The sequence below is a fragment of the Catharus ustulatus genome, chromosome 12 (assembly GCF_009819885.2).
Source record: "Catharus ustulatus isolate bCatUst1 chromosome 12, bCatUst1.pri.v2, whole genome shotgun sequence".
NCBI lineage: Eukaryota > Metazoa > Chordata > Aves > Passeriformes > Turdidae > Catharus > Catharus ustulatus.
In genome coordinates this window covers 19778611-19802222 of record NC_046232.1, presented here as the reverse complement: position 1 = coordinate 19802222, position 23612 = coordinate 19778611, and the positions used below count along the sequence as shown (strand labels likewise).

Genomic DNA, 23612 nt, shown 5'->3' with positions numbered 1-23612 from the left:
AGCTCATCATGTAGATATTTGATTTTCACTAATTTTATATGACAATTGTAATATTTTATGCTGGAAATTAGCAGCGCTTGATCTATGATTATTGTTAAATCTCTGTGTTAATTTTCATACTTCAACTGCCTCAATCGATTGTAGAAATTTACCATATCTAAAAAGATAAGATAAATTAATTCAGTACTAAAAAATCCATTAGTGTGTTCACCCAATATTTAATATATTCTTGACTATAAAAGATGCTGCAGCAATTGGGAATGCACACTTTAAACATTAACTGTTAAAATAATTTTAACCAGAAAGTAACTGCAATTGATTTTGTCGTACTAGAAGGAATACATTAAATTACCAGAAACACTGTTTGTCAGATTTGAATTTATAGAGAAATAAGGGAAAACCAATTCCTTTAATGGATTAATATTTTACATTAATTTATATAGTTTTATTTAAACAAAGAGACTGTAATTTAAGTCAGATACACTTCTATGGATTGAGCTGTAAAAACATGAGAACAATTTACAGCTCCAGCTGCATTGGAGACGGGAGCCTGGAGCCTCTCCTGCTGTCCCTGCAGCCCAGATCCTTTCTTGGCATTTTCTGTGCACAGCTGCCAAACCTCCCAGGGCTCAGCACATTTATTCCAGCCTGGACAACTGCAAACTGCTCAGTTTGAAATTCCCAGAAGGTTCTGTCTGGAGAAGAGCTCAGGATCACTCGCTGTCCTGCTCCTTTCCTCTGAGACAGGGTGGGAATCCCTGGGGAGGAACTGCTCGAGTCCTGGAAGGACACTGAGCTGTCCAGGGAAGGGAACAGAGCTGGGGCAGCTGCAGGAGCTCAGCCTGGAGAAAAGGAGGCTCAGGGGGGATCCCTGCCAGGAGGGGCAGGGAGGGCAGGTCGGGCTCTGCTCCAGGAACAGGGACAGCAGGAGGACACGGCCATGAACTGCACCAGGGGAGGCTCAGGCTGGACAGCACAGGAATTCCCTCCTAGGAATGGTGGCCAGGCATTGGGAATGTTTACCAGGGAGGTTTGGAGAGCCCATCCCTGGAGGAATTCCCTCCCAGGCATTGGGAAGGGTTCCCAGGGAGGTTTGGAGAGCCCATCCCTGGAGGAATTCCTGCCCGTGCACTCTGCTCTGGGCATTGGTCACAGGTTGGACTCCGTGGTCTTGGAGGGCTTTTCCAGTCTCAGGGATTCTGTGATTCCGTGAAGTGACATGGGCTCAATAGTGACCATTTTAAATCCCATTCCTGGAAGTGACTCATTGTGGGGCTTTGCAACATTGGATATTTCAAATTAAATACTAATCCCCAGCACGATTTCCCTGACAAGGTGACACTACAGGCAGCTAGAGGTGCTGGTGGGTGAGACATTGGACATGTCCCAGAAAGCCAAGTGTACCCCGAGCTGATCCCACAGGAAAGGCAGCAGGAAAGGGGCAATTCTACCACTCTGCCCTGCTCAGGTGAGACCCCACGTGCAGAGCTGCCCCAGCCTGGGGGCCCAGCACAGGAAGGGGGTGAGTGCAGAGGGTTCCCCCTCTCCTGTGGGGAAAGGCTGAGAGAACTGGGAGTGCTCAGCCTGGAAAAGCTTTGGGGTGACCAACTGTGACCTTCCAGTTCGTGAGGTGACCTTACAGCACGGATGGAGAGGGACTATTTACAAGGTTCTGGAGAGACAGGCCAAGGGGGAATGGCTTCCAAGTGACAGAGTAGGTTTAGATGGGATATTAGGATGAAATTCCTCCTTGTGACAATGGTGCAACCTTGGTACAGAGCAGCTGTTCCATCCCTGGAAGTGTCCAAAGCCGGGCTGGACGGGGCTCGGAGGAAGCTGGAGTAGTGGAAAGTGTCCCTGAGGACAGCAGCGGGATTGGAATGAGAATGAGATGATCTGAGATGTCCCTTGTCACCCTGAGCACTCCCGGACTCCACAGCCCCGAGACCGCCTCACCCTCCGCTCCTCGCCCCGCCCCGCCCGCCGCGTTTTGGCGCCAAAAGCCCCGAGCGGCGCTCGGGATCTCGCGAGACTCGCGGCTCTCGCGGGACTCGGCGCGCGCGGGGGCGGCCGCGGCCCCTCAGCCCAGCCCGGCCCGGCCCGGCCCGGCCCGCGCTCCCTCACGGCCGGAGCCGCCCGGGAAAGGCTCCCGGAGCCGAGCTGTGCTGCCAGGGCTGTGCTGACCGCGGCTGTGCTGACTGACCGCGGCTGTGCTGACTGACTGCGGCTGTGCTGACCGCGGCTGTGCTGACTGACTGCGGCTGTGCTCTGCGATCAGCCGGGAAAGGGGAATCCTCCTCCAGGCTGGGTGAGCTGTACTTTCGGGGAATTGCCTCTCCACCCCCGAAAGCTTTGCTCAGGGATGTGAGGGGCACGCGGCTCCTTGGATAAGCGCTGTGTTCAGGGATCCGCTTATTTTCGTTAATTCCTGCCACTCCCGAGTAACTTTGAAGAGTTGAAGCAAAGCAAACCCTTATTTTATTCGGGTTGTGTCATCCTGTGTATGGTACTTGCTGTTTAATTTGCCTGATGATCTGGTTGGCAGTTTTCCTAGAAAAGCTGTAAATATTGTATAGAGTTGATGTTTATGTGCTTCTGTAGGAGCCTCGCTGCTTCTCTTTAAATGCTTTTGGTGTTTTGTGCAGGAGGGGAAAAAAGGCTTCTTTGTGGCAATGCTAGATCCTTTAGAGAACAACTTGTTTGATCTTCCTGACTATGAGAACACAGAAGATGAAACATTCCCACCTCTTCCACCTCCTGCCTCTCCGGGAAGAGACGATGCAGAATGGGCTCAGGCCAACGGAGGTGAGCACCCTAAAATTCACATTTTCGTGCTGTGCAGTCGAAATCGGTGGTGTTGGACTTCAGTGCATAAAAATAGGCAGAAAACACACTGTAAATTTAAATTGTTAATCAAGGTTATTTTTGTAGAATCTGTGAGAGTATGTGCACAAAGGAATCTTTATAAAACTCAAACTCTTCTGACAAAATGTTGCTACAAATAATTATACAGCAGTGGTTTGTAGTTACTCTTTATGACTTGGCTTTCAGAAGAGATAAGAGTGTTAGATGCATTCTCAATGCACTTATTAGAAATACAAGTAGAAAATTAAAATGTACACAATTCAATCCTGGGTGATAGCAATTGCTTTGGATAATTAATTTGCTATTTTCTTCCCCAGATCCAGATGGAAACCAGCAGTCCCAAACAAAGGATTCTGCTGTGACCACACAGAAAGCAGTTAAAAGACCAAGGCCTAAATTAGATGCCCAGAGGTAACTTTATAGAGAATATTTCTTTGTGTGCTCAGTTTGGTGCAGGGCTGTGGGAGAATGATTAAAGTGCCTCTAAAACTGGTGTGAGTTCTTTATAATCAACAGAAGGAATCCAAGCTTGAGGCTGTTTCATGTAATGTGAGAGTTTTTTCTTTGTTTGTTTTTTTTTAAAAACTTGTTAATTGAAAGAAGAAAGTGTGAGTTTCAAATAACTCACAAACAAATTTCCTATTCCCAGGTTAATTTCAGAAAGAGGGCTCCCAGCTCTGAGAAGCATGTTTGACAATGTGAAATTCAAGGGTAAAGGGCACGAGGTAAGACCTGGTGGGCTTTGCTTTTGTTTCTTGGGAGGTTAATGTAGATTTGATGGAGTGCTGCCTGTCTGATATTGGGAGAATTGATAGTGCTGTGTCTGAGCAAACCCTGAAGGTGTTGGGAGCAAATTTTAAAACAAACATGAACTGTTTTAACAAAATCCATCTTTTGATCATAAAATTATTTTCCTCAACTCTAAAAGTAGAATATCACATCTGTGATTCTTGTAGTGTCCAAACAAGCAGGGTTTTGAATGCCAAGGTTTTTAAAATAAATTGTGACATAGCACTTGAGCACAGAGAAAGCAGGGCTTACTGTTTTGGATGTGCTTAAACATGCAGAGCCTGTTTTCCTTTGCATGATAGAGTTGGTTGTAGACAGGGGAGTGTCAGTCTCTTCTCCCAAGCAACAAACAATAGGACAAGAGGAAACAGCCTCAGGTGTGCCAGGGAGGTTTGGATTGGTTACTAGGGAAGATTTCTTCACCAGGAGTGTTGTCCAGCCCTGTGTCATCATCCCCAGAGGGATTTAAAAGACATCCAGATGTGACACTTGGGGACATGTTTTAGTGGTGGCCTTGGCACTGCTGGGGTAGTGGACTCTGACCTTTGAGCACTTTTCCAACCCAAACAATTCCATGATTCTCCTGGCACTTGCAAGGACACCTGTGCATCTCTGGTTTACAGAGAGCATCCATGGTGTGAATGTTCTCACTAGCACTGGAGGCACAAAGGAACTGGGCAGTAGTGCTGAAAGGTGCAAAAACCTTTCCTAGATCAGCTTATTTTGATGTATCTGCATTCTGAGCATCAGGATCAATGACAGCTGTGCCCCTGTGGATTTATTTCAGTTCTGGTTGTTGAAGGACAGATGTTTTACAGGGTATGCAAACACTCCCCTACACTTGGTGTTCACAGCCTGAGATTGCACTGACCCTGCACTGTGGGAGGAGGAAGGAAAGGTTACACACATCTGTACTGCTGACATTTTCCAGACACTGTCAAGCTGCAGGTGCTCCATATTTTCAGGAATTACTGTCCTGTTTTCAGGAATTACTGTCCTGTTTCCTCTGCAGTCTCCCTCCTCTGTCAGCTTTAGTAGCTGGGTGTTGTCTTTCCTTGCCTAGGCAGAGGACCTGAAGACACTGATACAACACATGGAGCACTGGGCTCACAGGCTGTTCCCAAAACTGCAGTTTGAGGATTTTATTGACAAAGTGGAGTCTTTGGGAAACAAAAAGGAAGTTCAGGTATGTATTCCTGTCAGTTCCTCTTCATGCTGTTTGGAACAGTGCAATAGGAACATCTAGGGGATTAATTATGCAGCAGAAGAAGAGTTAGGTTGTGCATACTGCTCTAAAGTATATTGTTACTAAATTAATTTCCCTCAGTTTAGAGCTCTGTCTGGTATTTATATTTAGATACATCCTTTCTTTATTTGAAATAATCCTCCAGAGAATTGGCTTCAGCATCTGCAGGACATCTTTACAGAATACTGGTTCAGAGTGCTGGAACTGGTTGGGGATTTGGGGTTTGTTTGGTTGATATTTAATGTTTGAACCTGCAAAAGAAGTCTGATAAAAAATTCAGCTTCACCTGGCTGGGTGACAGAGGAAGGACAGGGAAGATGATCCAGCATTGAAGGTCTGTGTGTCAAATGGACATGAAGTGAAAGGAGTAATAAAGTGTAAAGTGAAATTGCTGTGGTTTTCCAAAGTTAAACATAAAAACTTGCTGCAGATGAATTACCAGAGTTTTAATCTCCCACCTGCAGACCTGCCTCAAGAGGATTAGACTTGATCTTCCTGTTTTACATGATGACTACAAAAACAACGAAGGTATGCTCTCTCTGCTATTTGTTCAGTATTTCAGTGTTAATTTACTTCAGATACTACTCAGAGATTATTTGCTTCCCTTCCTACTGACCAGAACTGAATGATCATGATAGGCTTTTCTAGTGTAGAAGAAATTGTTGATAGGTCTCTGCTTTAAAACCAGGCTTCTGTGAGTCTTATGATGACAAAACTCAACTGGTACTTGCACATATGTGTGTAAAAATAAATAAATTTGTGGGGTCTGCTGAAAGGAGATGGAAAACTGATGTTAACCAGCATTGTTAGAAATAGTCTTCCAAAAAAATCCTAGAAGTGCAATTATTGAGCACACAGGTTTGTGTTGCAGTCTCACAGGAGTGCAGTCTGGGGAACTCTTGGATCCCATTGAAGCAGGAATCACCAACTCATCCTGGTTATTCTCTGAGGGCTGCACTGCAGTCGGGGTGTGGTGCCCTTCACAGGCAGAGTGCTGGGGCTGTGCTGTGTCTGTCAGTGCAGGCACACAGCTGCTGGAGAATTCCTGCTGCCAGGATCAAATCCCAGCACTTACTGAGGACAGGAGTCAGAAATTGGGCATTAACAGCTCTCTAATCCAAGAGGAAGTAGAGTTCACAGGGTAGTTTGAAAGAAACTTCAGCAGCTGAAAGGAGGGAATTTCATTGTCATTCCTAAGGATCCTGCAGGGTTTTGCATTCCTGCATTATCTACCCATTGTCCCATTTGTCCCCACATGAGCCTCCAGCCCAGCCAGTGCTTGGGAACGGTGTGTGCTGGATGAGCTCAGAGTGGTGGCACTGGCCTGAGCTTTGGGGCACCCCTGGGGCAGTTGGTGACACGTGGCTGCCTTCACTGCTGCTGCAGTGTGAGAAGTGCACTGCAGCCAGAGGCAGGCACGGACAGCAACACCAGTGGTTCCTGCCGACAGGGTCTGCAGAGAGATCAGATGTTCTGTGCGATGGTTCCACACAGCAGCCTGTACACGTGCTGCTGAGCTCAGGCTGAGGGCACTGCTGCAGCCTTCAGGGGAAAAACTGGGCTAGGGTCTCACAGGGGTGAAATAAAAACTCAGCATGGGCTGTTGTATGAGCAGCCCAACCTTGTCAGCTCACAGGCTTAAAGTGGGGCAGAGGCCTTGGGCTCTTTCAGGGGTGCTCTGCTGATCTCTGGGTGGGGGAAGTTTGACTGAACTGCCTCCACTTTGCACATTTCAGTGCTGGCAGATGAGTAAATATCTCTGTATTAGAGCACACTGAATTCAGAACTGAGTACTCATGTATGTGTTCAAACTTGTGATTCACAGAATCCTGGAATGGTTTGGGTGGAAGGGACGTTAAAACCCATCCTGTTCTGTCCCCTGCCATGGACAGGGACACCTTCAATTAGTGCCACACAGCCTGGCCTTGAGAGGTTGGAATTGCTGTAGTGACTCCTGCACTTTGTAAAGGACAGTGTTTCACTGGTAGGGTTGGGAGGAAAATTACCTGGCCCTAAGGATTGCCTGGATTTCCTGTCCCTTCTGACCCTTCAAGCACAGCTGTTGCTAACTCAGTACCCAGAGCTGTGCCTCTGCTCTCAGGCATTGATTGGTGTGTGTGTGTGAGCTCTGAGCACTTGCTGAGTCCTTTCAATATTGGGGATGTGGGCCTAGGCAGAAAACTGCCCATTGAAGTGAAGTTATGGAATGAGCTTCAGCTGTCAGTACAAAATGTAGAACACAGAAATGCTTTCAGAATGTTCTCTTGCCTGATGTGTAGTGGATCTCTGTGGGTTGAAAATGCTGATTCTGCCCCTCTTGCCCCTTTTTAAGCAGAAGAAGGGGAAAGCAATGGGCTGGATGCAGCTGCTGAAGATGCACCTCCCCACCCTGGCAGTGCAGAGGAGCTGGACTCCCTGCCTGGGGCCGCTCTGACAGAGGAGCAGCAGGAGCGCATGAAGAGGAACCGGCAGCTGGCCCTGGAGCGGAGGCAGGCGCGGCTGCAGGGCCTCAGCCAGTCCCAGCACCAGGGTAAGGACCCCAGTTCCAGTGGTGACAGTGAGGGCAGGGCCTGGGCTGCAGGGTCACAGCCCTGAGGGCTTTCTTCACTTCGTTGTTTTCCTGTAAACTCTCTGGTGCTTGTACCAAGCTGTGACAGCTTTTTCAAACTCTTCTGTCTGAGCTGCCTTTGCCACAGATTGGCATTCTGGTGATGCAAACATCAGTTAAACACACAACTGTCTGCTCATGGTTTGTGTTTCTCTCAGCAGAGCTCCCCAGTAGTTACCCAGAAGAGGAGTTTGACAGCCCAGTTGCTCAGGATCCCACTGACCTTGCTGAAGACACTCAGGTTCCTGCAGCCAAGGATGGTCCCTCAGAAGATGGAGAGGATGAATTGGAATGTGCCAGGGAAGAACAGTAACTCACACTGTGAATGCCTTTCTTGACCAAAACACCCCCCTGCTCTGAGTACTGCCATTCTACTGAAATGCTGCTGCTCTTGGCACTCCAGGAGCTTCAGGGAAGGTTCCCATGGCATCACTGAAGGACAGAACTCTTCCCTGACAGCTGCAGAGGAGCAGCTCCATACACCAGGAAACAGAACAAAGTTCTTCAGCTGCACTGGAGACATCTTTTCCACCTCCTCAAACGTTTTTTAGGAAATGTTTATGGGTTTTTGGACCTGTTTGCAATACAGTTTATAATTTATGTTAAACTGAATTAACTGGGATGTTGATGGATTAAGTTGCTATTAAAGGTGTCTTGTTTGGGGTTTTTTTAACAGGGGAGCTGGATTTTTTTTTAACCTCTTATCCATTACTTATATATTTTTCATATAAAATGGAAGCTGTTAAATTTCAGAAGTGAAACCTGAGGCTGTTCCAAGGCCAGGGCTCCCACAGGGCTCCCACAGTTCCCATCCCCTGGGTCAGACATCTCTCCCCAGACAAGCAGCTCCCTTCAGGGAATGAGACCTCCCTGCTCCTGCTCCCTGCTTCAGGTTCTGCTTCATCCTCTTCTTAGAGTCCTGCTTTCCTTACACAACAGCTTTTCCCTTTTGTGGAATGAAGAGGAATCACCCAACAGTCAAAAATACTGAATTTCTACACACTAATTAAGCCACTACCCTCAGGGCAACAGGTGTTATTTTATGAAGGAATTTGCTTTCTGTATCCTTGTAAGGAAGAAGGAAGTATTTAGGCCTTTATGGACTACATGAGCAAAGTAATTTTTAGAATTATTTTTAAAAGAATTCACAGCACAGTGTCTCTAGTCTGAAATATGAGCTTTTATCAGGTATAAAATATTTTCATAACTCATCCATACTCAATCAGATAAAAATAATTCTTATTTAAAATAGACATTTAGCTTCTTATCGAAAGGACTCTTGAACATTTAAATAAACTGCTTTTTTTACAAGATCCCCAAGCACTTTGCACAGCCCCAGGAGCTGGTGGCAGCTCCCAGTTCAAGTCCTGATGTCCTGAGTGACATCCAGCAGCGCCAGCTCCCGGATCTCCTCCAGCAGCTGGTACAGGCTCGGCCCCTTGGTCTGGCAGAACTCCTGGGACTCCTCATCCATCACTTCCACCCTGGCTCTCTCTTGGGCACGCTGGGCCTCCTCTGCAGACTGGCTGACTTCTTTCACCAAGTCAGACCTGACCCCGTGGGAGCTCCTGTGGGCAGCCTCTGTGTCCGCGGTGTGGTGCGGCGCGTTCCTGATGATCTCCAGCTTGATCCTCTCGGCGTGGCAGCGGGAGCTCTGCACCAGGATTCTCACCTGCAAAAACACTGTGTTTACAGTTCTGATGGTGCCATGTCCTTTTCCTCCCCTCAGCTGAGATACTCACTGTGATGTGATCGAAAAGGCTCAGGGTCACTGAGTCCCCAGTAGCTGTAGTGGAGGTGATTTTATGCTGAGAGCGATGGAGGGATCCAGGCTTCCACTGGCAGCTCCCAGCCCCTTGACAGGAGATGACCAAGCCCTCTTTGTTTTTCATGTAGGCTGCACCTTTGATTCCATACCTACAAAAGAGCAGAGAGAAGCTGTTCTAACCATTTTCAGGTCTCTTAGTTTCAAAACCCACAGGCTGGCTGGGATTGTAGAAAAGCAACAGGCAGGGGCAGGCACGGCAGCCTGATAATCCTGCCTCAGGAACACTGATAAGTGTTGGCAGAGAAACCCAGACACGAAACAGCATGGAGACAGTGACTGAAGTGTTTTGAGAGCAGTGAAGCAAAAGTGAAATGTCAGTGATCCATTATCTTAGTGCTGGGTGGGGCCTGGAATGGCTCTGATGGGGGAAGAGCAGCTTTACAGGTTTTTCCAGACAGACAGTGAGGAGAGTTCTCCATTAAAACAAAGCTCCTTGAAGAGCAGCAGCGTTTGCCTGTGGGTTCTCTGTGAGGTTCTCCTGGCTGGGGAGGCTCTGGCTCCTGAGCCTCAGAGCCAACCCTCTGGACTGCTGGAGCTGGCAGATGTGACCTGAGCAGTGCAGGTGCCATTCCCAGCCCGGGCTCACCGGGGCACGAAGACGAGCACGCCGTTGGTGCGGATGGAGTAGATGACGCCGTCGGCCACGCAGCGCTCGTCGCTCTCGGCGCTCCTGTCCCGGAAGTACATGCACTGGAAGAGCTCTGTGGATTGCTTCTGAGCACGCTGGGCTGCCTGTGAGCACCCACACACACAGAGACAAAAACCTTGTCAATATTCCAACAAGCAACTCCAGCTTTGATTTCCACAGCTGCTTTTACTCCCTTGCCTGTGCCCAAGAAAAATTAAATCTAAAACAAAATCCTAAAACAAAAATCTAAATCTAAAAATCTAAAACAAAAAAATGTTCAGTACAAGTAAAGTATGAAGAAACTTTTACTACCACTCTCAGAAGAAAATTTGTATTTTAAAAACACCCCAAAGCACTACAAATAAAAGTAAAGTGATACTCTTTACAAAAGCCTCAGTCAGGAGTGGTATCCCGTTCCCCAGGATTCCCACAAGGATGCCTTACCCTGTTCCTGTTATTGATGTGTCTGCACAGCTCCTCCAGGTCCTTGTTACTGGTGATGTTGTCCTTTACATCCCCTGTGGTTCCCCTCAGGGTCGCTGCCATCAGGAGCCTGTGCACAACGATGTCAGCGTATCTCCTGATGGGAGAAGTGAAGTGAGTGTACTTCTCCAGGGCCAGCCCTGCCAACAGAGAGGAACAGACATGAGCAAAGCCATCACCTGCCTCCCCAACAGCTCAGAAATGACAGAAAGGCACAAAAGTGACCAGGTACCATAATGATGGAACTGCTCCTCAGGACAGGAGCCAGTTGAGAAGTAGAGGGCGTTGGACATGGCGTGGGTGGCCATGGAGCGCAGCAGTTTGTTCACAATGGGATCCAAGGGGTCGTTTGCTCTGTCCAGAGACTCAGCCAAAGCCTTGTTGGACCTGGCAAAAAGGTGTTAATTCCAAAGAAAATGGTATTATCACTGGTTATAATGGCTCACAGTTAACAACAGCATAAAACCCACACAGAAGTTAATAGTTATCAAAAATGGCAGAGCGATATTGAAACTTTCAGTGCATTTAGTAACAGCTCACGTCTAAGAAAATGTTTAGAAAAATCACAGTTTTCACCCTGCTGTAACCTGGATATTCAGGAACTGCAGCAAACTTCATCCTGTGCAGTACAAAAGAGTGAGCTGGTCCAAACCTTTGTGTCCAGCACAAATGGGACAAGGTGACACCCAGGTCACAGAGGCTCTACTGCTGCCCTTCACCATGGCCAAGAAATTCTGAGTTATTTTGAGTCATTTAAAAAGACTACAGAATTCACCTAATTTGAACCAGTAAATACAGTGCAAACGAGGTCACTGCAGCACAGAGACCACTGTGCAGTGACTGAACAAATCTTTTATCTGGTTATGTCTAAAATTACTCAGCCATTGCCATGTGCAGTACAGACAGCAGAATGCAGGCAGCTTCTCCTGGTCAGAACATCATCAGAAAGATTCTGATAAAACTCTTTTTAAGAACTGCTATGCAGTGTCACCATTGATACTCACAGCTGGAATTGTTTAACAATAACACAGCCAAACAGTTAATTGCCTAACTTTAATTACAGAACTTTAGTACTAAAAGCTACCGTGTGTCGATGGAGAAGCCTTTGGCACTGGCACACTCCCGAAGCTCGGTGAAGAATTCCTGCCGTGGCGGAGGGTGCTGCCGCAGCAGAGCTTGGTGGGGGAAATCCTCGGAAATCCTTTTCGCCACCCAGTGGTTGGCCAGGATCATGCACTCCGCCACGGTCTCGTGCACTTCCAGCGGCTGCTTGGGGATGAGGTCATGGATGTTCCGTTTGTCGTCCAGCTGCACGCGGATCTCGATCCCCTCCAGCTCCAGCGCGCCGCACCTGTCCCGCTTGGCCCGGACGTGTCGCGCTATGTCGGTGAGCTTGGATATGGCCCAAACCAGCTCAGCCACCTTCTGCTGCCTCGTTCCTTCATCCAGGCCTTGCAGTTCCAGGATGTTCCCCACCACACTGGTGTCCCCATCCAGCAGTGCCTGGGCTGTCTCGTACTCCAGCTTGTAGGCGGAGCGGATCAGGGTTCTGCGGTACTGAACCCTCAGCGTCTCCAAGGATTCCTTCTCCAGCTCCCACAAGACGCTCACAGCGTACCTGAAAGACAAAACCACACTTCTGCAATAGTTCTGGTAGACTTCAACTCCCATTTCAAGCACATTTATAGAAATTTATAGATTCAATTCTGGTTGTGGAAGCATATTTTTCTTCACTAAATAATGCACTTGCCTTTCAGTCTCATGCACAACAAATGAGGACCAGCTACACAGCAGCATTTTCAATTCATCTGCTGCAGCAGAGTAGCCCTAAGGTATAAGGTCTCCTTTATGCTGTGATAGTTATTTTTACACATTTTTATTTTATTAGTCAGCTGCATCCACAAAGACCATCTCTGTACCCTCAAAATCCTCATGCCAGCCTTGCACATCCTCACACCAGCAGCCAGCTGAGCCTGTAAACTGATATAAACTGGTCTATAAAATTCACCCCACCTGTGGTAGAACTGCAGGGTAATTTTTAATGCACACAATTCTTGCAGTAATAATGCAGGATGGCTTGTAAAAGTCTCCCTGGCCAGAAAAATTGCCAAGCCTCACCTGTCCACTCCGCTGAGGAGGGAGCACAGGTCAGCGCTGAGCACCGCGGGCAGCATGTCATAGCGCCGGTCTGCCAGGTAATACGTGGTGGCCCTGCAACAAAACACAGCCAAACACAGTCACTGCTCTGCCCAGCAGCTCTCCTGGGGCTGGGCTGGAAGCACTGCTCCACAGAAATTTGATTTGGAAAGGTTATTCCCACAGAACACTCAGGTGTGATACCAAAGTCAAATTATTTAAACAGTGATTTGTGCAGTACAACCCTAATTTTGTCTTCCTTGGTATTTCAGCTGCCATTAAGGGCAGAACCAGGGCTGGACAAAATTTGCTCACTGATTAAAGTCTACATCAAACATCTCTGCTACCTACACCTTATACTTCTTTGAATCTACAAAGAATACAGTACATTAAGTGATTCAGCAGTTTAAGTTCAAAACAGCAGCAATAAAAGAAAAAAGAGAATTAAATATTTGCACATTAAAAGACAAGATTGAATATTAAAACATAAGCCTGACAAATACCTCTGGAATTCAATTCATGTGAGACTTAATTCAATTTTGTGGGTGTTCATCTCCCTTGGAATGCAAACAAGTGGTTTTTAAAAATACTTTAAGTCACAGATGTTAAATTAAACTATAAAGCAGAGAGGAGTGATTAGGGGAAAATAAACTTGTATAGCTTTCTGGAAAATGTGTCCAAATAAAAGCTTAATTAGCTATAAGAAGTCTTTAGTAAGACATGAAAGTAAAAGGATTTTTCTTTCCTTCCAAAGTTTCCTTAAGGTAACGTCACAAACTTCTGAGCTCCATAAATTTTCTAATTTCCAGAAAATAACTTGCCTTGCTCTGGCCTCGACATCCGTGTAGGAATTGGCTGCCACGAAGTGAGTGACATCTGCAATGTGCACCCCCAGCTCCAGGTTCCCATTGGGCAGAGTCCTGACAGACAGAGCATCATCCACATCCTCACAGCCCTTGGGGTCAATGCTGAATATCAGGTGGCTGTCTCTCAGGTCAAGGCGTTTCTTTGCCTCCTCTGGACTCACTTTCCATGGATTCTTTGGAGAACTCACTGGCATTTCACTCATCTATACAGAAATATTGTTGATGAACACAGATTTTATATATTTTCTACAAAAAGATGCAAATAAATTAGATTTAATTATTTTTTCAAAGAGTTATTTTGTTTCATTTTCCAATCCATTACATTTATTTTATGGAAAATTATATTAAATAATTCTATGTGTATTAGTAACCACTGTTATTACTGTGGTGATACTGCAGCCCTGGCAAATATAACCACAATATATTGGCTTTTTAGTCTTCTTTCAATTAACTGTAGGTATAATCAAAATAGTTATTTATGAAAGCTGGTTCCTCTCCCAGTTGAAAACAAAGTATTTAAGACAATGATTTCAGTAGGATGAGGCTTTTAGGATCAGTAGGACAACCACATACTAAAGAGAGAAAAGTCTTAAAAGTCTAACTCAAATTTGAATTAAGAGTTTGTAATCTTCTCCTCACAGTGAAAGGATTATCTTAAAATCACTCTTGAGTTGAAAATCCATAGTATCAATAGAATCACTGATCCAAGAGATTCCAGAACAATAAAGTAAAACAATAATAAATTTTCAGCTTTCAGAATGGGCTTTCAGAAACCCACTGGCAAGAAAGATGTTGAGCTGTAAGAAAGTCCCTCTCTTTGAGAAACAAGACCCTGGAAATGAACAGAAAAGACTGGATGTGATCACTGAGACCCACCTGGATTTCTGAGAAAGGGGCAGCACAGATGCTGTTCTCCACCAGGATAGCTGCAATCTCCCCCTCCAGGTCTCCAATCCTCCCCAGCACTCTGACAAAGTGTCCGTTCGGGTAGAGCGACGTCGACTCCCAGGAATCGATGCGCACGACAACTCTGTACTCCTGCAGCAAGGAGCTCTGTCAGAACTGCTCTGTGCCCCTGGAAAGCACCACTGACACCCCCAGCACAACTGGCATTTAGCAGAAAAAACCCAAAGCAAGTGCTGTGTAACTGCTAGGGCAGCTGGACTGTGGCTCAAATTCAGAACTCAAATAAGCTTTGTTATCTGAAGTGGTTCTCACAGGAATTGAACACAATCCTTCAAGGCAGGAATTGAACCCTCACAGACTTTAATAGTTTTACCATGTTTTTGTCAAGGAAAACATCATTAGAGCCTGTAACACCCACACAGCTTTGCAGGAACACAGAACAGAAAACCACTTCAGTTAAATTACCTGTAAAGCCTCAGCCTGCTGAGTGCTGATGCGGATTTTGGGGATTCGGTAATCCCAAGGTGTTACAAGGACTTTCTGAGCATTTCTGCCCTGGGACTGGATCTCTTCTTTAGAGGGGAAGGTGACCACATAATCCCTCCAGTTCTTCTGGGTGATTCCAACCACTTTACCTTTAAATAAGGAACATTGTGCATTAAAGAGTTTAACAGAACCAAGAAAGGAGATGTAGGAGATTCATTGCTTTGTAAAATAAACTGATGTGTCCCCAAATCTGTCACAACTGCCAACAGCATATGGTGTGCAGACAATACAAATGTGGTATAAACTACAGTTTAAAATCTGCACAGGCAGATTTTAATCAGCTTTTATTTATGTGGAGACTAACTCATTGTATAGATTTCAATTGATACATGACATAAATGATTCAGAGATTCCCACTGCTGCTGAAATGTGGCCAATTCTAGTAACAGAGAATTTTTAATAGCAAAAAGCAAAATAAAACAAGATTTCCCTACAAAAAGAGAATTAATCTCTTCAAACTTCTAGCTCTGACCTCAAAATTTAAGATGCAGCTACAGAGTAATAATTTCAAACAAGACTCTAAGTTCCCATGGTACCCAGGGATACTTTTTCACCTAACTTTTTTTTTTTTCATTATTTATCAGCAGGGAATTAAAAGGATGCTTCTCCTTACCTGTGGGCATAGGGTCACCTGTGGTGTCTGCAGGTGCTTTGTCCTCAGTCTCATTTTCACAGAGAGCAACAGTCCTTCCCTTCCATTCATGCACAGGGAGCAGCTCAACCACCACCACATCCCCGTGGATTGCACGATTCCGAGCCTTGGTCCCATAAATAAGGATGTCACTTTGAAGTTCTGTATTTAAAATAAAAGGAAACAGAACTATAATCTGCTAAAAAAATTCAAATCCCTCCATTCTTGGCAGCATTCTGCTGAAATAACAGAAAATTACTTTTCCAATGTGATTTCTTCCAAAAAGGACTACTGGCAAGAAATTAATATTGCAAGGAAATGAAAACCTTTTCCTCTTTTTTGTCTTTTTTTTTTTTTAAGGATCTATTAAGGAATTCTGTAAGTGAACTTTTGGCTAAAAAGCAGCATAGGCTGGGATGAGTTCATTGTTCTTAGGCAGCAGCTATAAAAAAACCACAGCATAGTTAAATTGTGAAAGCCCCAGGATTCTGGGGAGGGTTCAGAATAAAACAAGCTTTTAAAAAATAATGAGTATATTGAGTACTGGTTTGACTGCAGGGTCTGTCACAGAATGTTTGAAAGGAGTTTTTAGTGAGAGCTGGGCCAATGTGTCTGTGCAAGGGCAATGGACTGCCCCCTCAAAGGTGCTGGTTAGTCACTCATGCCAGAGACACAACCCTGCATCACTCTGGATCAGTGTGACCCAAAAGACAATTTTCCAGTTCTGTTCACAAAGACCAGATTCCTAAGCCTGCCAACATCTATCAGACTCTTATTGCACTCAAAGGAGTGCTCACCTGAGGTCAGAGCACAGCACAGGGACAATCTGCACCAGCATTTCCCTTCAGAGAGGTGCAGGAAACAGGACAAGAGGCCAGAAAGGTGGTAAGAAAGAGGAAGGAGCTCTCCTCACAAGTTCCACCTTCTGGTTAATCTTCAGCCTCCTTTCTGGCCCATGAAAACCACACAGGCACTGCAGTGTCCCAGCCTTCATCCTGTTTGAAAACTGAAAACTCCTCACCTAAACTTCTCACCTGTGTTTTTGCTGCCAAAGCCCTGAAGCCGCACAAAAGCTTCCAGCTGTGCTCGATGCTTGTTGACATTCAGGGTACCCTGGAAGAGACCAACAACCAAGAGAATGAAAGTGTCACCCTGAAAATACACAACCTGAAAGGATAACTTGGGGGGGTACAATTATTTTTACATGAATTAGTTTTTACTGATCTGTAGGTTATTTTGAACACAATTGTTCCTCTATAGGGGGCAATGCAGGGTGTAGGACTTTTAACTATTAACTTCTGGAAAAGAATGGTAAATTCTTTTAAATGCTGAATTTATTTCTAAGATGGTGAATGACATTTTATTCCAAACACAGGCAGTGGAAGATTACCTTTGCTGCCTGCTTTAGCACAGAATCTGGCATAATTCCAACAGGAAAGAAAAACCTCAGTCTTTCTGTTCATATTTTATTTCTGCCTCACTGCTGGAATTGCCAAGAATGGAACAAATTACTCCTTCTAATTTTTTAAATTATTTTTAAAAGAAGGACACTTGTCTACCAACAATCCATACTAAGGCCCTGAACAGCCATAAACCTGTAAATTCATTGATTGGGAGATCTCTTGCAAATGAAGTTAGAAGTGCTGCCTTTGTGCAGCATTATTTATATTTAAGAATGAGGTCTCACTGCTTCAAATCACACCTGGTCTCTCAATTTACAGGTACATCACATATCAACCTGAAGAAAAATCCATAGTAATCAAATCCTCAACAGCCAATTCTTACTTTAACTTCTCCAAGACAAATAAAAAAAAATCCATAACACAGTGTAGGGGAAATATTTTGAGAATCCTAAGAATCCTAATCCTTTCCATCCTCTTATTTTTTGTTTTCATTCCCTGTTCTCACCATAGCCATATTTCTTTCTCTAATCACTCTAATTCAGGCAACTCAAGGGACCAAGCACATTGCTGTGAGTATGTTCTCTACATAACAAATACCTGCAGGTATCTTCCAGATTTGATCCCAGCCTCCAGTATTTCCACAGGTAAGTGCTCAGGATATTCTTTTCCATGGTTCTCTTGGCTTTCACTCTCCCGCTCCCGCCGAGCTTGGACTATGGAGTCAAAGAGCTCATGGGCAGCCTTCAGGTCAGGCCAGAAGTTATCCAAGTAATTCTGTATGCACAAATAGAAATCAACAGAAAAGTATTCTGAGATCTCTGTTCTTTCAATAATGCATTTGGAAACCCCATAATGAACAAGAGCTGTGTCACACTTAAATAACACAGTGGTAATGATGAGTTTATTCTAAACCAAACAGATGTGTCCCAGGTTCAGCCTAAAGACAACAAAGCTCAATCAGTTTGGTGCTATTTTTACTCTACATCCTTCCATGGATGAACACAAACATGCCATCCCCAGATCCCACTGAGCAGCAGTGGTGTCAGAGATGGACACCAAAAAGAAGAATGGATTATCTTCCCAGACATCCCTGTACCCTCAGCAGTCCAGGCAAAGTCACTGGCACAACATCCCTGATGGGTGTTTAGGTTACAGCTGCTTCTGGACTGCTTGCACTCCAGGTTTAGGCAGCTGCCTGAGGGAACTGATCACTGCTCATCAATGCCAAATTCCTTAAAAACAAGGAAAACAAGGAAAAGGTCTGCTAAGAAAGATGACTTCTATCCTTAGAGCTGCTGTTTATCTTCCCAGCTCTCTGCTTTGCTCACTGCCATTGGTTTTTCTGACACTCCCATAAGTGACATATTTGCTTGCTTTGATAAATGGAGACACGAGTTACCATCAGAATTTTTGTGAATTAAACTCTGACATGATTTGCAATATACTTTAATGCACTTGCTTCATCATTTTGATACAGCATAAAGGAAAGCTTTTATTTTTCTGGCATGTTACCTTGAAGGAAATCACAAACACTCCTTCTGTTTCATTTCCATACTGCCTGATGGCATCTTCATCTTCTGTTACCATAACAACTGGCATCTGACCCAGGCAGTGGTTGTGATACCAGGCTGCTGCATTGTAAATATTCCTAGAAAAGCAAAGTTTGAAATAAGATTTCTGGCATAGCTCATTTGCTACTTGCAAGATTCTGCTGGCTTCGTAAAAACGAGATTTTGATTTAACACTCAAACTTTTGAGAGATGTACACCAAGCTACAGAAACATTTTTCTGCAAAAATGTTCCTGTGCCATTCTCAAGCATCACAAAAAGAAGGAAGAACAAAATGTTTCCTCCCCAGTACATCCACTTGTGGCCTGGCAGCAACACAACATGAAGTTCCTTGAGTGAAAGGTTGTAAAATGCAGGCTGCAGGTGCCAAGACTCTGACGCTATGGTGTGACTTTAAACTGGTCCAGTTTTCTCTTTAGCATGATTGCATTTAATTTAGTGCATTCTGCCTATTTCCCTAAGAAAGCTATGCTGATACTTTTATAATCATAAAGCACAGTGCAGACTTCCAGTGACTGTGAACTGCTGCAGAGCTCAGCAGAGCAAGAGCATGAACTCCCAGCAGCTGGTGCATTCTCACTTTTCTAAACACAAAGTCCTGGTGCTGTGCCCTAGGACACTGCAGAGGTTCAAACAAACCTGGTCTGCCACTTCTCCATGGACTCTCCCTTCTCCCTGGGCAGGTAGCAGTGCTGGTGGAATTCATTAGCAAACACAGTGCAGTCGTGACGGGGATCCTTCAGTAGATTTCGGAGCTTGTTGTACTGTCTGGAATGAAAAAAGAGGAATTTATTCTTGTGCTTTCTTTTGATAATACTGTTTTAACTCCATGTGAAAATACAGCTGAAAAACTCCAGGAAAATTACAGTTATGCACAGAGAAATGCACCCATTAAATTACACCACTGATGATAAATCCTAAACCATCACCTGCAAGCAAACTTCTTTAAGTTCCATTGTGAACACTTCTGATTTTAAACATTCTTGTTTTCCAATGAGCCCCACAAAACATCCTAAGTGTTCAGGAACTTGTTTTGTTTGTCACTTTTGGGGCAAGGGCTATTTCTTCAAAAGCATTTGTGCTTTAGAAATATGGGAAGGCCCTGAGAGCAAATTTAACTCTGAAATGCCATGGCAATGCCCAGGTTAATGTCTGGTGAAATAACTATCACACAAAAATATTAATTGCTCCCCAAAGACAAATGCTCAAACCAAAACCTGTCCATAATCCAGCTGTGGGCACATGACAGATCATTACTGCAAAGTCTAATTCATTCCTGACACCAGCCACTTGATTAGTTAATAATGCTACAGGTTTCATACTGTTCTATCAAGTGAAAACCATGCCAGGCATTGATAGCCATGACCACAAAGGATCCCAGTCCTTCCCCTTCTGTAAAACTACATTTAGCCCTTGAAAACAAATTACACATTTTACAAATTGGTATTTTTACTTCAATCTAAATAAAACCCAAGTTCTTCTGGGATAAATACCTGCGTCCTTTCTGATGCTGCACAGCCTGACAAGCTGTATGCATGAAAATAATTCCTTTCAGCTCTGGAAATTCCAGGATCTCCAGGTACTCCTGAACAACCTTGCAGTCAGGGACAACGTAGTGGGTGACATCATCTGATAACAATTTGCCATCTAGAAGATAATTCAGAGTTTCAAGGTTCAAACTTTCAGTTGCAATATTTGCTTCTTGAAAATATTTCCCAATGTAAGAAAATTAGAGTTGTGTCTCCTGAAATGGGTACATTTCTTTTTCTGATGAACAAAATTAGGGATGTTATGGTTTAATTCTGGTTTAACTCTGTGGTACAGTCCACAAACATGTGGATTTTTGCATCCAAAATGTAGTGCAAATTCTATCCAAAGGAGGAGTGAAGAAGATCCATTTTCATTATGAAAAGGTTATAACTTAAAAGAGTGAAGGTTACAGTTCTTCCTTCTCTGCTTCCATATGAAAAAAGGACCATACATCTGGCACAGAAAATCTTTTCATGGAATTTCCAAAGGCTGTAGAATTATGAGCAGTTCCTCCCACAGCTCTCTCTGTTCAAACACATTTACAGCAGGCTCTTTACATAAAAGAGCACAGGTAAGGTGCACATAGAGAAAACCACTTCTACTGCAAAGAAAAGATGTTTTAAAATCTAAACTATTAACCATCAGTGTTAATTTTCTTTATAGAGACTCTATCCCTTAGGAATATGCCATCAAAATATCACACACAACACATCACAGATGACATCTTAAAATGTACCTCAAAATAAAGAGTTTAACAGCTTTTGGTATTTCAAAGAGCTTTCAGATGGGAGAGGATCTTCATTGTATTTTCTCTTAATACCTATTTATTCTTTATTATAAACACTGAACTGCTGAACTAACCACAGTGCAGGGAAATTACACAGAATGCAATATATAGATAGTGGCAGGTCAGGTTATTTTCATGTATTTCTTTGACAATCTTTGAGCTGTGAGTGTGAATCCAGCCAGCACAGTTGTGCACACAGTAACTTGGCCTCATCTCCCACGGAAGGCTTAGAATGGATGATGGCAGCAGGTGTGCAAGAAAGCTAATATTTATTAATAATTCTGAAGAGCATTAGAAGTGAAGTGTCACTGGAAGATTTATGAGAAGCTCTCCTTGCCTAACCCATCCATCCAGAGCAGGATGACTCCCAGGCAGGCACAGCTCACCCTCACAAGCACCTGCTGATGTGATTTTTGCAGGCAGCCTCTCACAGGGCATGAAATAGATTTGCTCAGCACACTGTGTAAAGTCAGGAAGGAAAACAAATATTTCCCTCACATCTGGGTTACCTTGAGTAATCACACGGGGACACATTCTGACAGTCACCTGTAGCACAATTTACATTTAAGTACAAAAGAGGGGAGTTAGGCACAGCAGGAGAGGTTAGACTCTTTTCTGATACGTGCCTTTAATTCATTCTTGAGGAATTCATAACCAAATGCACCATTTTAAGGAGCAGTAACTATCACAAGTCCTGATCTCCTAGATAACAGCAATACACTGTAATAGTGTAAGTAATACACCTGCCCTCGATTGCAACCTAAATCAAAAGTGAAAACATCTACGCCAATCATAGTTCCAAAGGAAAAAAAAAAAAGAGTTACAATTCTCAACTTTTTCTTTCAGGCAAGTCATTTGGTCGATTTAAACAGGTTGCATATTATGTTTGTTATTTGCCAGTCACTTTCCTGCATCAAATAAATTGTGATATTGAACAACAACAACAACAAACCCAACTGAAACATCAACCACAGCTCGGGTGATGATCTATGATGCACATAACAGCACCACAGTACATAAAAACAACAACAAATGCAGACATCAGAGCCTGGCAGCCTTCCCGTGTCTGAAATGCCCTGATATAACACAGGCAATTACATTTAATTACTGAACAGAAATAGCTGCTGATGGAGAATTACAATGGCTTCAAGATAATGGCTTGGCCCCATTGTAATACTTAACAGGTAAGTATAGAATTCAACTCATGCTATAAACCAGCACCCTGCAGAAATTAATGCATGTTAAAGAATCTTTTAAAACAAGGGAAGTGTAAAAACGGAACAATCCTTTAGCCTTTTATCACTGCCTGTAAACTGTTCACAGTTACACTCGAACAATCAACTCCTCGAGTCCTTCCGCTCTTACCGCCTCGTTGATTTCTAAAAGATCTTGCTTTAAAGGAAAACTATTGCCCTGATTTGTGCAGCACGGTCTGGACACCCCAGGACGGGAATCATCCCTTCTCCTTCAGGAATAACCCTAGAGCGGGGATCGTCCTCTGTCCTCGGGGATCCCCCGGCTGAGAGATCACCCCAGCTCGGGGATCACCCCAGCTGAGAGATCATCCTCTGTCCTCGGGGATCCCCCAGCTGAGAGATCATCCTCTGTCCTCGGGGATCACCTCAGTTCAGGGATCACCCTCTGTCCTCAGGGATACCCCAGCTCAGAGATCACCCTCTGCCCTCAGGGATCACCTCAGTTCAGGATCCCCCCAGCTCAGGGATCACTTTGCCCCCAGCTCTGCCCCCAGCCGCCCGCTCCCCCCATTCCCCTCACGGGCGATCCCGGCTGTGCCAGCGCTCCCGCCCCGCTCCCCCCATTCCCCTCACGGCGATCCCGGCTGTGCCAGCGCTCCCGCCCCGCTCTCCCCATTCCCTCACGGCGGAGCCTCACCGCGGGCGCAGGCGGCGCGGCACTGGGCGCTGCGGCACAGAGCGCTGCGGCACGGCACGTCGGGGCGCAGGTAATGCTCCCGCACCACCCGCACGGCGCGGCCCTGCTGCCCCCGCAGCTGCAGCACCTTCTCCGTGCGGAGCATCGAGGCGCCGAGTACCGGCCCGCAATGGCGGGGACCGGCAGGGACCGGCGGCCCCGAGGCCGCGACTGCCGGGGCGCCTGCGCGGGGCGGGGCGCGGGGTCACGGCGGGGGGAACGGCCCCAACAGAGGGGCGGGAAGAGAGCGGGTGGGGCGGGCTGAGGGAACCGGGGCGGTTGAGAGAACCGGGCAGGAACGAGCTGAGGGGACCGGAGCGGGCTGCGGGAACCGGGGCGAGCTGAGGGAACAGGGACGAGCTGAGGGGAACAGGGACGAGCTGAGGGAACAGGAGCGGTTAAGGGAACCGAGCAGGAACGAGCTGAGGGGACTGGGGCGAGCTGAGGGAACAGGGGCGAGCTGAGGGAACAGGAGCGGGCTGAGGGAACAGGGGCGAGCTGAGGGGACCGAGGTGGCCTGAGGGGACTCGGGCGAGCTGAGGGAACAGGGACGAACTAAGGGAACCAGGCGGAAACGAGCTGAGGGAACAGGGACGGGCTGAGGGAACAGGGATGGGATGAGGGGACCGGGCAGGAATTGAGCTGAGGGGACGCGAGCTGAGGGACGGGCGAGAGCGAGTTGACGGGACTGGAACTGGAGCTGAGGGACAGCAGGGACAAGGTGAGGGAACCGGGGAGGCGTGAGAAGCTCAGGCAGGAATTGAGCTGAGGGAGCTGGAACTGGAGCTGAGGGAGCAGGGACGAGCTGAGGGAACCGGGCGGCCCTGAGGGGGAGCTGGCTGAGGGGGAGCCCGGCCAG

At 45.7% G+C, this 23612-nt stretch overlaps 2 protein-coding genes and 1 non-coding gene across 6 annotated transcripts; 2 read left to right on the top strand and 1 right to left on the bottom strand.

Annotated features, from left to right (window-relative positions):
• The first annotated feature begins 2223 nt into the window (after positions 1–2223).
• Positions 2224–8181, top strand: TIPIN (TIMELESS interacting protein). 3 transcript variants are annotated; one of them, XM_033071153.2, is made up of 8 exons: positions 2224–2308; positions 2646–2805; positions 3183–3276; positions 3515–3590; positions 4718–4840; positions 5365–5428; positions 7236–7430; positions 7667–8181. In XM_033071153.2, exons 2-8 carry the CDS (start codon positions 2673–2675, stop codon positions 7819–7821), a joined length of 840 nt encoding a protein of 279 aa, XP_032927044.1. In that variant the 5' UTR covers positions 2224–2308; positions 2646–2672; the 3' UTR covers positions 7822–8181. The 3 variants fall into 3 exon arrangements, with proteins under 3 accessions (XP_032927044.1, XP_032927043.1, XP_032927042.1); XM_033071152.2 differs by having other exon boundaries at positions 7233–7430; positions 7670–8181; XM_033071151.2 differs by having other exon boundaries at positions 7233–7430.
• On the top strand, positions 6262–6395 carry LOC117002253. The gene has a single exon (XR_004419248.1).
• A 498-nt stretch (positions 8182–8679) lies between the features above and the next one.
• DIS3L (DIS3 like exosome 3'-5' exoribonuclease) lies at positions 8680–22909 on the bottom strand. Of its 2 annotated transcripts, XM_033071002.2 has the most exons (17): positions 22715–22909; positions 19998–20151; positions 19144–19272; positions 18448–18583; positions 17533–17709; positions 16567–16645; positions 15515–15694; positions 14821–14990; positions 14326–14487; positions 13405–13652; positions 12566–12658; positions 11532–12065; positions 10680–10834; positions 10409–10587; positions 9923–10068; positions 9251–9425; positions 8680–9180 (listed from the first exon to the last, which is right to left on the bottom strand). In XM_033071002.2, exons 1-17 carry the CDS (start codon positions 22857–22859, stop codon positions 8869–8871), a joined length of 3174 nt encoding a protein of 1057 aa, XP_032926893.1. In that variant the 5' UTR covers positions 22860–22909; the 3' UTR covers positions 8680–8868. The 2 variants fall into 2 exon arrangements, with proteins under 2 accessions (XP_032926893.1, XP_032926895.1); XM_033071004.2 differs by lacking the exons at positions 14821–14990; positions 16567–16645; positions 17533–17709; ... (2 more) ...; positions 19998–20151; positions 22715–22909 and having other exon boundaries at positions 8681–9180; positions 15515–15568.
• Between the last annotated feature and the right edge of the window lie 703 nt (positions 22910–23612).